Source organism: Arachis duranensis, chromosome 5 (genome assembly GCF_000817695.3).
Source record: "Arachis duranensis cultivar V14167 chromosome 5, aradu.V14167.gnm2.J7QH, whole genome shotgun sequence".
Classification (NCBI taxonomy): Eukaryota; Viridiplantae; Streptophyta; class Magnoliopsida; order Fabales; family Fabaceae; genus Arachis; species Arachis duranensis.
The window spans coordinates 28,075,888-28,088,459 of NC_029776.3; the positions used below are offsets into that span (position 1 = coordinate 28,075,888).

The 12,572-nt window shown below is 32.9% G+C and overlaps 1 protein-coding gene across 1 annotated transcript; it reads left to right on the top strand.

The window, feature by feature from the left end:
* Positions 1-660: 660 nt before the first annotated feature.
* Positions 661-1,101, top strand: LOC127747614 (zinc finger protein 6-like). The gene has a single exon (XM_052261684.1). It carries the CDS (start codon positions 661-663, stop codon positions 1,099-1,101), a length of 441 nt encoding a protein of 146 aa, XP_052117644.1.
* Positions 1,102-12,572: the final 11,471 nt, after the last annotated feature.

Here is a 12,572-nt window from a genome sequence, read left to right on the forward strand (position 1 = left end):
AACTCTACTTGTATTACATAATAAATACGTTTAGGTTTTTATGACTTAAAAATCTATAATTTGATTCTTGTTGCATCCATTAAAAAAATTAATTATAAGACTAATAAAAAGAGCGAAAAAACCTTAAAAAGTTATCTTCTATTTAAACTTATATTAATTTTATTTTCATAAAAAAGGTCATTTTTAATCCATTTTTTGTTAAAGTAAAAAAACTTAGTAAAATTGTTAGCTATAATTTAAATGACATAATATCTTCGTACTCACTTAAAAGATTGCGAATTCGAGTTTCACTATCTTCAGTTAAAAAAAAAACCTTAGCAAAATTACTATATATAAAAAATAAATTATCAAATTAATTATTATATATTTATTTAATTTATTTTTAATGTATTATATTTTAATATCTATTCTATTTAGATAACTAATTTAATATCCAATTGTTTGTGGACACAACAATGCATAATAATTGAAAAGTTAATAATATACATTTACGTTTTGGGCCGTACATGATTCATGTCAAAAGTAAAACCCTAGCACTATCTTCTCTCTTCCTTCTCTGCGATGTCATTATATATATGGTAGATAATTAATCTAACATGCACTGCAAGAAATCAAATTTTGAGGTTTTGAACGACTGATGAAAAAAATCAGATCGATAATATGATGAATTACTCATCGTCTTCTTCAGAAAAGCCAGCATCAGAGCTGAAGCTATTAGGTTTTCCTTTGGAAAATACCACTAGCAGAACTAATAATAACTGTATAGTGTGTTCATACTGTGATCGAAGATTCCAGAACTTTCAAGCACTTGGAGGGCACCAGAATGCGCATAGAAGAGAGAGGCAAATTATCGCTATGCATAATCTACTACCGTACCAATACAAACCAATAATAATCGCTGCTTTTGGTGACGCTGTATTGCCACCGCCGGAAAAGCTATTGTTACCTGCGGTGGAGGCATCACCGGCGGGAATGCGCCGCCGCAATAACTCTCCCTCTGTAGGAAGAGTTAGCGATGATGATGACATTGATCTTGAATTGAGATTAGCTACCTCCCCTGATAAGGAGTCTATAAGGTGTTTGAGAAAACACCGTAGTTAATTACTATTGAAAATGCTCAAATGAGAGTCAAGTTTAATTTTCAGGTACTAAAAAGTTCTCTGCTCTCTGCTTTCCTCAAATAATAACAGTAAAAATTTCTCCTTATTGTGTATTATCTCCGTTGTTCTAAAAATTTCTCAATTCAGTTGTTCTAAAAATTTAAACCTTTAAAGAGAGGTATCCGAATGATTCTATATTTCTATGTTTCTATCACACTTGCTTCCTCTCAGGCAAGAGGGAATTGGATGAAAAAAAAAAAAATGCATCCAATATTATTGATTGTATGTAAGTATGCATATATAACAAGGGAAAATTAATCTTAAATTAAATAAAATTATTTTATTAAATTTATTTTATTTATTGACAATGAAAAATTATCTAACCTTATTTAAAATATAAAATTTAAAATAATAAAATTCTAAATCATATGTTGTTATTTAAATTATTATTTTAGTATTTTAATTTATTAGTTAGATAATTTAAAGATTGGTCATATTCAACAAGAAAAAATATAATTAAGGAGTAAAGTATTTTTTGTCCCAAATGATAGTTAATTGTATTTAATTTTATTTCTAATATTATTTATTTGTGTCAAATTTATTCCTAGTCTTTGAATATTTTTAATTTTATTCTTAAAATTTTAAATAGAGTTAATGTTTAAAAATATTTTTAATACAAATTAAAAATATTAGGATAAAATTAAATAAAATTAAATATTAAAATATTAAAAAAAATCACAAATATTAAAAACAAAAAATATATTTTACTGTTAAAAAAATTATTGTTATGCTATATATATGTTTTGCCCCACTAACAAAGTTTTATGGATCCGGTCACTGTATATAACGTCATAGCTTGCATTCTATTTTATTTTTAGTTACATATAGCAGGGATTTTAAAGGGCCACCATTATCTCCTGTAGGACACAACTGCTGCCTATACTACCAATTTTATAAATACATAACACTATATAAATACAAAATTATTTCAAATTAAAAATTTAAAACACTTATTTATTACTTTGTCTATGTACAAACATTTCATAACAAAATATACATACATTTCAGCGCATCTTGTTTAAAAGTCAAAACACACATACATATAGAACTTTTTCTTCGTCTTGAATTGCGAAGTCTTCTTGATTACATATATTACTATCTCTTGAAAAAACTGAGGTTCAATAAAAATTTATCTAACAATAAAAATATAAAAAATAATTTTTTTGTAACTTGTATAATTAAATAGGTAATTTTAGAGATGTTCTAAATAATAAATATAATGACAGAAATTAAATAATCAAATACTAGAATTTTATTGTAAATTTTTTTTTAAAGGGACAAAAATTCATGAAATCTAATCTAATAAAATTTTTCATTATCAAAATAATGGGTACACAATCAGTTTTCTTAGTAGTACTAGGGCATCTCAACAATCAACAAAATATATCATCAAAATTGATAGAATCAACAAAAACCCTCAACAAAGTGGGCATCTCAAATCAGGCAAAAGAGAAGGCAATACAACTAGTAAGTTATATCCTAATGTTTATCTCTACACCATAAACAACATACTAAAATTTCATAACAAATGAAGCAAGTTTACCGATTCAATCAGAGCATATTGTAACTGCTCTTTTCTCCCCTTTTCTCTTCTCTTTCGTAGATGAATTCCCTCACTCTCTGTTCTCTTTTTCTTTTGTTTAAAAAATGAGACTCTCTCTCTCTCTCTCTCTTGGCTTAAAGCCACTTCTTTTCTTTTTATTATTTTTTTTATTTTAAAGTTGTGTGGGCCTCACTTGAAGTTGGAGATCCACTAACAAATCTTCCCATTACCAATTCAAGTGGGGATAGGATACTCTATTAAACTCGTCTTCTCTTTGCAAGAATCAAACTTCACTGCAGGTAACTCTTAGTCATCATATTTGAACCATTATCATCAGTATGGATCTTCTCAAGTGCATATGACTTCATTTCAAGCACTTGACATATTCAATGATAACTCACCTCTATGTGTTTCGATCTGTAATGAAACTTCAGATTGTTACTAAGATGGACAACACTTTGACTGTCACAAAATAACACAAATTTCTCCTGATTGATGCCTAACTCTTATAGAAATTTTTTCATCTACAAGAGCTTTTTAGAAGCTTCAACAACAACAATGTATTCTGTCTCTGTAGTAGGCAAAGCAACATATTTCTGAAGTTGAGATTGCCATGACACAGCTTCTCCTGCAAAAGTCATCATATAACCAAAAGTAGACTTTCTTGAATCAAGATCCCCAATCATATCCGTATCTGTGTAACCATCCAACACAGGTTAGTCACTTCCAAAGCATAAACAAACTCTCAAAATACCATTAAGGTATTGAGAATCCACTTCACTTCTTGCCAGTGTTCCTTGTTAGGATTAGAGAGAAATCGACTAACAACTCCAACGGCATGAGCAATATCCGGCCAAATGCAAACCATAGCATACATCAAACTACCAACTGCAAATGCATATGGAATCTTCTTCATTTCTGCTTTCTCTTTCTCACTTGTAGGACATTGCCGCGAACTTAGCTTAAAATGACTAGCAAGTGGAGTACTAACAGATTTGGAATTACTCATGCTAAACCTCTCTAAAACCTTCTCGATATACTTCTGCTGCGACAACCACAGTTTTTCATTCTTCCTGTCACAAGTGATACTCATGCCAGGGATTTTCTTTGCAGGATCCAAATCCTTCATAGCAAAGGATATGTTCAAGTCTTTCTTAAGATTTTCAATCTTCTTAGTGTCATGACCAACAATCAACATGTCATCAACATAAAGCAAGAGAATTATAAAATCACCATCAGAAAATTTCTTGACATACACAAAAATATCAGAAGAAGTCTTACTATACCCATGACCTTCCATGAAGGAATCAAACTTCGTGTACTACTGCCTTGGTACTTGCTTCAACCCATATAAGCTCTTCTTCAACTTGCATACAAAGTGCTCCTTTTGTTTAACCTCGAAACACTCTGGTTGCTCTATATAAATTTCTTTATCTATATCATCGTGAAGGAATGCAGTCTTCATATCAAGATGCTCAAACTCTAAATTCAAGCTAGCCGTCAATCCAAGCACAACTTGAATAGAGAACATTTTCATAACTGGAGAAAAATCTCCTCAAAATTAATACATTTCTTTTGCTCAAAACCTTTCACAACCAATCGAGCGTTGTACCTTGGCCGTGAGATATTTTTATCTGTTTTAAATTTGAACACCCATTTATTCTTGAATGCTCTCTTATCACTCGGCAACTTCACCAATTCAAACATATGATTCTCATTCAATGATTTGATTTCTTGTTGCATGGCCTTCAACTAATCTTCTTTATGTTCATCAGACATAGCTTCCTGGTAGCTCTATGGCTCTCCAATCTCAGTGTTCATCACATACTCATGAGGAGAGTATTTCTGAGAAGGATGACGCTCTTTAGTAGATCTTCTCAATTCAGGCCCAACTAGTGGTTCAGGTGAAACTTCAACATCTGGTGGAACTTCTACATCTGGTACCTCAGGTTGAGGTGTAGGTTCATCATACAAATCATCATCATCATTATCACCTTGTACATCTCTCCCATCAACAAGAGGTCTAGTGGAAGGACTAGGTTCATCATCAGCAAAATGACTAACAATTATTGTTGATTTATTTGTCTTCTCAAGATCTTCAATAGTTTGATCTTCAAGAAAAATCACATCTCGACTTCTAATTATTTTCTTACTCACCGGATTCCATAATCTGTAACCAAAGTCTTCGTGACCATAACCCATGAAGATACACTGCTTTGACTTTTCATCAAGTTTAGACCTTTCATCTCTTGGAATATGAATAAAAGTCCTGCAGCCAAACACTCACAAGTGACTATAAGAGATATCTTTTCCTCTCCAAAATTTTTTTTTGGAACATCACCATTTAGTGGAATTGAAGGAGAAAGTTTGATCAAATCTATTGCAGTCCTCATCACTTTACCCCAAAAGGATTTAGGAAACTTTGCATTAGAAAGCATACACCTGACTTTATCATTAATAGTGCGATTCATTCTCTCTGCAACTCTATTATGTTGAGGAGTCTTAGGAACCGTCTTCTCAAGCTTGATCCCATGTCCTTTACAATACTCTTCAAATAGACCCTGTATTCACCACCATTATCTGCTCGAACACATTTCAATTTTTTCCTGTTTCTCTTTCAACACTTGCATGGAAGTGTTTGAAGATATCGAGAACATGGTCTTTAGATTTCAAAACAAAAGCCCATACTTTTTGAGAATAATCATCAATAAAAGTAACAAAGTATGATGCACCACCTAGTGTCTTAGCATCTATAGTGCAAATATCAGTGTGAATTAAATCTAGAACATGTGATCTCTTATCAGGTCCAAAACTATGAAATGATACTCTAGCATACTTTCTAAAAAAATAATGAGTACAAGTATTTAAAGTTATATCTTTCACTGGAAGTGAGTGCTTCTTGGCTAAGACACTTAGTCCTTTCTCGCTCAAGTGACCAAGACGCATATATCACAAATTAGAAGAGAAATAATCGGCTACATTCACCTCTTCTTTGCACAACTTTGCTTGCAACTGGTAGAGAATAGTGAGACTATTGTCTTCTTTGACAACAATGAGAGCCCCTTTGGTAATCTTACATTTTTCACTACCAAAAGAAGTGCAATATCCCTCTTGATCCAATGCCTTCACTGCAATTATATTGCACTGCATATCTGGCATATGTCTAACATTCTTCAACTGCAACTTGCATCCTATGTTGGTTTTAAACCACTCACCCATACTAATGAAATCACACACTCCTTTATCTCCCAATTTGATCTTGCCAAAATTTTTAACAGTATAGAAAGTGAAAAATTTACACCTCAAAGTGATATGACATGAGGCACCAGAGTCCATAATCTAAGTGAAATCATCATAGACAAGATTCACATAAGTTTCATCATATATGATAAGAACATCTTCATAAACAATAGCAGCAGTTTCTTTATCACGATCTTTACCTTTGTCTTCGTTTCTTCCCCTTGATTGTTCTCTTTTCAAAAACCTACAATACCTCTTGATATGTCCCAGCTTCCTACAATGGTTACAAATGAACTCTTTTCTTAACTTGTACTTTTCTCTTGACTTGCTTCGACTCTCTGACTTGTCAGAACTGTAAGATTTTCTACTTCGACTTTTTTTTCTATGACACTGAAATAATTGCTTCTAACTGGGAGGAGGTATTAATCAAACATCGCTCTCTTCTTCTGACTTCTTCATTCAAAATGATTTTTTTAACCATTAGTAATGTCAACTTTTCATTTGGAGCTGAGTTAGTCAGTGTCACAACCAGAACTTTTCAACTGTCAGGTAAAGAACTCAACAACAACAAGGCTTGCAACTCATCATTTAAGTGATTTCATTATTTGTCAGTTGGTTCACCATCTTCAACAAAATGCTCAAGTGCTCTGGCATTGATTTACCTTCAATATACTTCATATTGACAAGCTTCCTAATCAAGAATGCTTTGTTTTGCACATTCTTCCTCTCATATAGCTCCTTCAATTTCTTCCATATCTTCTCGGTATTCATTTTGGTGTCAACATGTAGATACACGATAAGATCGAGCCATTGCCTAATCAAAGCAACTGCTTTCTAATTCAACTTCCACTCAGCATTGAATTTGGTACCTTTGGATTTATCCCCCACCATAGGATCATACAAATCCTTGCTATACAACATATCTTTCATGAGGGTATTCCAATGCAAATCAAGTAATTTTTAGAATTCAATTTGAATATATTCGGCCCATGAGTATTTTTCTCTATTTAATCAGTACATATATAAACAACAAAAACTCTAGATACCACTTTGTTGGAAAAATTAAGATTCAATAAGAACCTACCTAACAGTGAAAGTACCAAAATAATTTTTTTGACAATTTGTGTAATTAAATAAACAACCCCAAAGATACTCCAAGCAACAAATGTAATGACAGAAATTAAATAATCAAATACCAAAATTTTATCGTGGTAAAATTCTAAAAAGAGGGACAATAAATCCATGGAATCTAGTCCAATAAAATCTTCCACCATCAAAATAATGGGTACACAATCAATCTTCCTAGTTGCACTAGGGCATCTCAACAATCAATAAAATACATCATTAAAACTGATAGAACCAACATAAACCCTCCAAAAGGTGGGTATTTCAAATCAGACAAAAGAAAAGGCAATATAACTAGCAAATTATATCCTAATGTTTATCTCTACACCAGAAAAAACATACTAAAATTTCATAAGAAATGGAGCAAGTTTACCGATTCAATCAGCGCATATTGTAACTGCCCTTTTCTCCCCTTTTTCTCTTCTCCTTTGTCATGATGAATCCCCTCACTCTCTGTTCTTTTTTTCATTTGTTTTAAAAATGAGAGGCTTGACCCTCTCTCTCTCCTCTTTTCTTAAAGCCACTTCTTTCTTTTTTATTTTTATTTTTATTTTTTTTTGTTTTTAAAGTTTTGTGGATCCCACTTAAAATTTGGGACCTACCAACAATATCAAACTAATAAAAATTAAGATGCGTACAAATTAAAATAGATAAATTAAAATTAAATGAAAGAAAATTATTTTATTTATTATTTAATTTTTTGATATAATAAATAAAAGACTCGCTTAATATCACTTGTGCACACCATAGCTTCTTGAAAATAACTAAATTCTGATTTCTCTGGAGGGAAAAAACAAGTTGCTAAGTTTAGAAATTTAAATACAACAATTTGGTTTTTTTGTCATTACAGTTTATTTATTCTACTCTTTACTATGGAAATTAATAATTGGGTTTGAAATATTAAAAGAATTTGAATAAGTTTTTAAACATATTAAAATAAAACTAAAATATTCAAGACCCCAAAAAAAACACTAAAGTATTGAAGAAAATTGGATCCAAGAAAAACTCATACAAGCTTTAATGCCAACATGTCATAAATAACACATTGGGCTGTCCATAATTACTATTTAGTGTTTTGGCCGAATTTTTATGTATCTTTTTGACAAGGGGATCAGCTAAGTATCCAAAACCAAGAAAAGCAAGTCGTAAAGCGGGATTTTTCTCTCTAGGAGAACTCTTCTCTCTAGAAAGGAGAGTACACTAAAAACTAAAGGTTCTTTTTATCTACTGCATGATAATCACATAAATCCTCTGTATTATTATAAAAAAATCCTATTTATCTATCACCGTTGTCTTATCTAACATTAACAAATTTACATAAACTGAAGAATTCACTACTCCATCCTAAACTAACTCATTACAGCTCACATCAAATAGAATAGTTACTCTTTTTTACAATACAAGATGACGAGTTTCGAAAAAAAACAATAGAAGGTAAAACCATCACATTGGAGAAAAAAGAGCAAAACAAATTCAGTATTGATTGCATTAACTTGGTTGGAAAGGTTATATCGAATAAGGAGCTTCCATTCAAGACCGTATAAAACACATTACTGGGAATATGGGGCAATCCAAAAGGCATATCAATTTCTACAGTCAATAAAAATAATATTTTAGTCAGCATCAAACACTTGAGAAAAGGGCTACAATACTATATGGAGGACCTTAGAGCATAAGGGGACAACTTCTCAATCTTCAAACATGGACTCAAGGAATATCTATGTATGAAGTAGCACATGATTATCTGGAGTTTTAGGTTCAGATTTATAGACTCCTCCAGGAATATATTAATGCAGACACAATAAGAGACATTGACAACAGAATAAAAATTGTAGCAGAAGTGGAAGATTCTAGGGTGGAAGAGGTATTGGAAAGGACCTTTCTCAAGGTTAGAGTGAAAATTGATGTATCCAAACCTCTCCCTATTGGGTTCTAGATGGATATAAATAACTTGCCAAATATATAGATTGAATTTAAATATGAAAGGTTACAAGAGTGTTACTGCCTAAACTGTGGGATTATAGGTCACAACAAGAAAGAGTGCAGGAATCCAACAATAATGGCTTGTTGAAATCCAAGAGAGCCAAAATACTCAATGGATTTGGGGGTGGCATAGGCTAGACGGCTGAAACCGAGGGAGAAAAAAGGTAGTAAAGGAACAAGTTCTATGTGGCTGAATAAGATGGAAGCGGCGCATGAAGCTCACTACTTAGAAAGCGAAGATGATATACCATAGGAAGCAGCAGAAAGCAGAGCTGGAAGTGAATAGAAAAAAGGAAGGTGCATGGAAAGTGATGTTGAAAAGAAGGCTCTAGAAGTAGTAGATGGAGATAGTCAGAGACTAGAAAAATAGGTAAAAAATATCTCTGAATCTTTGCTAAACATAGATAAAGAGAGAGAAAAAAACAATGACAAAGCTGGTAGGAAATTAAAAATGATTGTTAAGGATTTTGAGGAAGAAAGAAGGATATATAGAAAGAAAAAAGAAAGGGGTGGGCCAAACAGAACACCAATTAGAGCTAAATTGAATGAGGCTTGGGTTGAATCTCCACTAAAGCCCAATGTAGAGAATCATAAAAAAAGGATATGTTAGTTGAAAAGGAAAGGAACATGTCTATTGGGCAACTTTTGAAAGACCATTTTAGCAATAAAGTTGAAGAAATTATAGGAAAGAGTTTAGAGGCCTATGTCAATTTTACAACCCAACATAAGATTATAAGCAAAGACATAGAAATTTGCCATGGTCATAAGGAAGATAGTAATGAGATTCTGTAAAGTAAGAAACAGATTTATAAGACACTGGATGGAGATACTTATTTTGTGGAGCTGGTGGATGAAGACAAAAATCAAACTACAAGCAATGATAAGGTAATAACAATAGCAAAAGATTATGAAATGGAGTTGGCTCAAAAAATGCAAACTCATCTAAGGCTAAAGAGAAGAAGAAATGAAGAAGATTACTTGCAAATGAAAGACATATGTGAAAAAGAAGAAACTATGTTGTACTCTCAGAATATGTTAAAAAGGAAGAAGTGCTTAAATGAAGAATAGGCAGGGACTAGCTATAAGAAATTACAGGAGAGAAGCAATGTTTTGAAATACTCAATGGCTAAGGAGGCGGGCCTTATCATGCCCCCAACTCAGCCATAAGTGTTATTAGTTGGAATTATCGTGGAGTGGCAGCCTCTGCGATAGTTTCAGAGTTACATAGTCTGTGTAAATAGATTAAGCCTGCCATGGTGTTTAAAAATTACTAGGCTGAAAAAAAGTTACATTTTGAAAATGCTTTTTGTGTAGAATTCCAGGGTTTGTTCGAAGGGATATGTCTCTTTTGGAATGAAATATATAAAGTTGATGTTTATTTTGGTGTGACAATTATATTAAAGCTCAAATTAAGGATAAAAACAGAAAATCAGGGATAGGTAATTTTGTGTATGGAAACCTAAATTATAACAAGAGAAAAGATCAATGGAGGAGGATCACAGCTGGCAATAACAATGAAGGAGTCCCTCAGCTCTTTATTGGAGACTTTAATGACATTTTAAGTCAGGAAGAGAAAATTGGACTACACCCGAAATTGCATAATCAAATACAAGAATTTAGACAGTTTGTGAATTCTAACTCTTTGATGGACCTTGATCTAAAAGGAGGAAAATCTACCTAGTTCAGCAATCCAAGGAATGGATTTGTGACAAGAGAAAAAATAGATAGGACTTTGGCAAACTGGAAATGGATGTCTATGTATCAAAATGCATCACTCTCGTTAATGCCAGCTGTTAGTTCAGATCATTGTCCTCTTATTTTGGATGTGATTCCGGTTCATAGAGTAAGGAAATACTTTAAGTTTGAAGCCTATTAGGCTGATGACGAAAATTGCTCTAATGTGGTTAAGAGGGATTGGTGTAAGGAAGAGCAAAATGGCGATGAATGGGATAAAATGAAAAAATTACACAATTTGGACTTCATAGAGGAGAACAAAAAAAGATGCAATTTCTGAAGGAGAACATAGCAACATTATGGAGACAATAGGAGAAGTTTTGGGGACAACGATCTAGATTAAAGTGGCTCTGATGAAGGGACAAAAACACAGTTTTCTTCCATGCCACCACTATTTATGGAAGACTAAGAAACACAACAGAAAGACTGAAGAATGCCTCTCGTCAATGGTTAAATAACACAAGCGAGATTATGGAGCATATTGAAGAACATTTTAAAAAATTATTTGCTTATTCTACCAGACATGGATTTGAAGGCATTTGAAGGCAAAATCAGTAAGATTCCACAACGACTTACGGAAGAGATCAACAAAGAGCTACTCATGGACATTACGGATGAAGAGGTAAGGTAGTGTTCAGCATGGATAGCCTTAAGGCTCCAGGGCTTGATGGATTGAACGGAATATTTTATCAGAAGCATTGGGAGGTAATTAGTAAGGAAGTTTGTGCAGTAGTAAGAGCTTTTTTCAGTAACGGACATATACTAGAAGAGATAAACGAGACCACAGTGGTTCTTATCATAAAAACAAAGAATCCAAAAAGTCTAAACTAGCTTAGACCCATTAGTTGCAACAATTTCATGTATAAAACAATTTCAAGAATAATTGTGCTAAGATTGAAGAAGTGGATAGAAGCTATTGTCTCACCAACACAGAGCACATTTTTTGGAGGAAGGCTCATTCAGGATAACGTTGTTATTGTTTAAGAAGTTTACCTTAGCCTAAATAGGAAGGGAAAGGGAGGGTCGAATAGTTTGGCAATCAAACTTGACATGAATAAAGCGTATGATAGGCTGGAATGGAATTTTCTGGAAAAGGTTCTTTTGGCCTTTGGATTCCAGACAAGATGGGTTAAGTTAGTAATAGAATGTATTAAAGGAGCGAACTATAGATTTAAAATTAACGAGGAGCTATCGAGAAAGATAAAGCCTCAACGATGTCTTCGGTAGGGTGATCTGCTCTCGCCTTACCTATTTATCTTAGCAGTAGAAGTGCTTACTATCCTTATGGATGAAGCTAGAAGAGAGGAAAGAATCTTGGGTTTTAGGATTGTCCCCATAGCTCCAAATATCACTCACGTGCTGTTTGCAGACGCAAGCGAGGAAGAAGTTTTTCAAATCGTCACAATTCTTAATGAATACACAGAAGCTTCGGGTCAGCGAATAAATCTCAAGGTATCACCTTTGATAATCAAGTATCCATTCAAAATAAGGTTAATATTGAAGAAATACTAGGGATACCAGCGTGGGAATCACCTAGAAAATACCTTAGCCTACCTGCGATATAGGGGAGATCTCTATACAAAGCTCTAGCATAGATTGAGGAGAAGATTATGAATAAGTTGGAGAGATAGAAAAAGAAACTCATTAACCAGGCAGACAAGGAAACACTCATTAAAGCAGTAGTGCAGGCAGTGCCTGCTTATGCTATGAATATCATCAAATTTCCAAAAGTCTTTTGGAAAAAAAAATAATTCTAAGATAGCTAAATTTTGGTGGACTTCAACAGG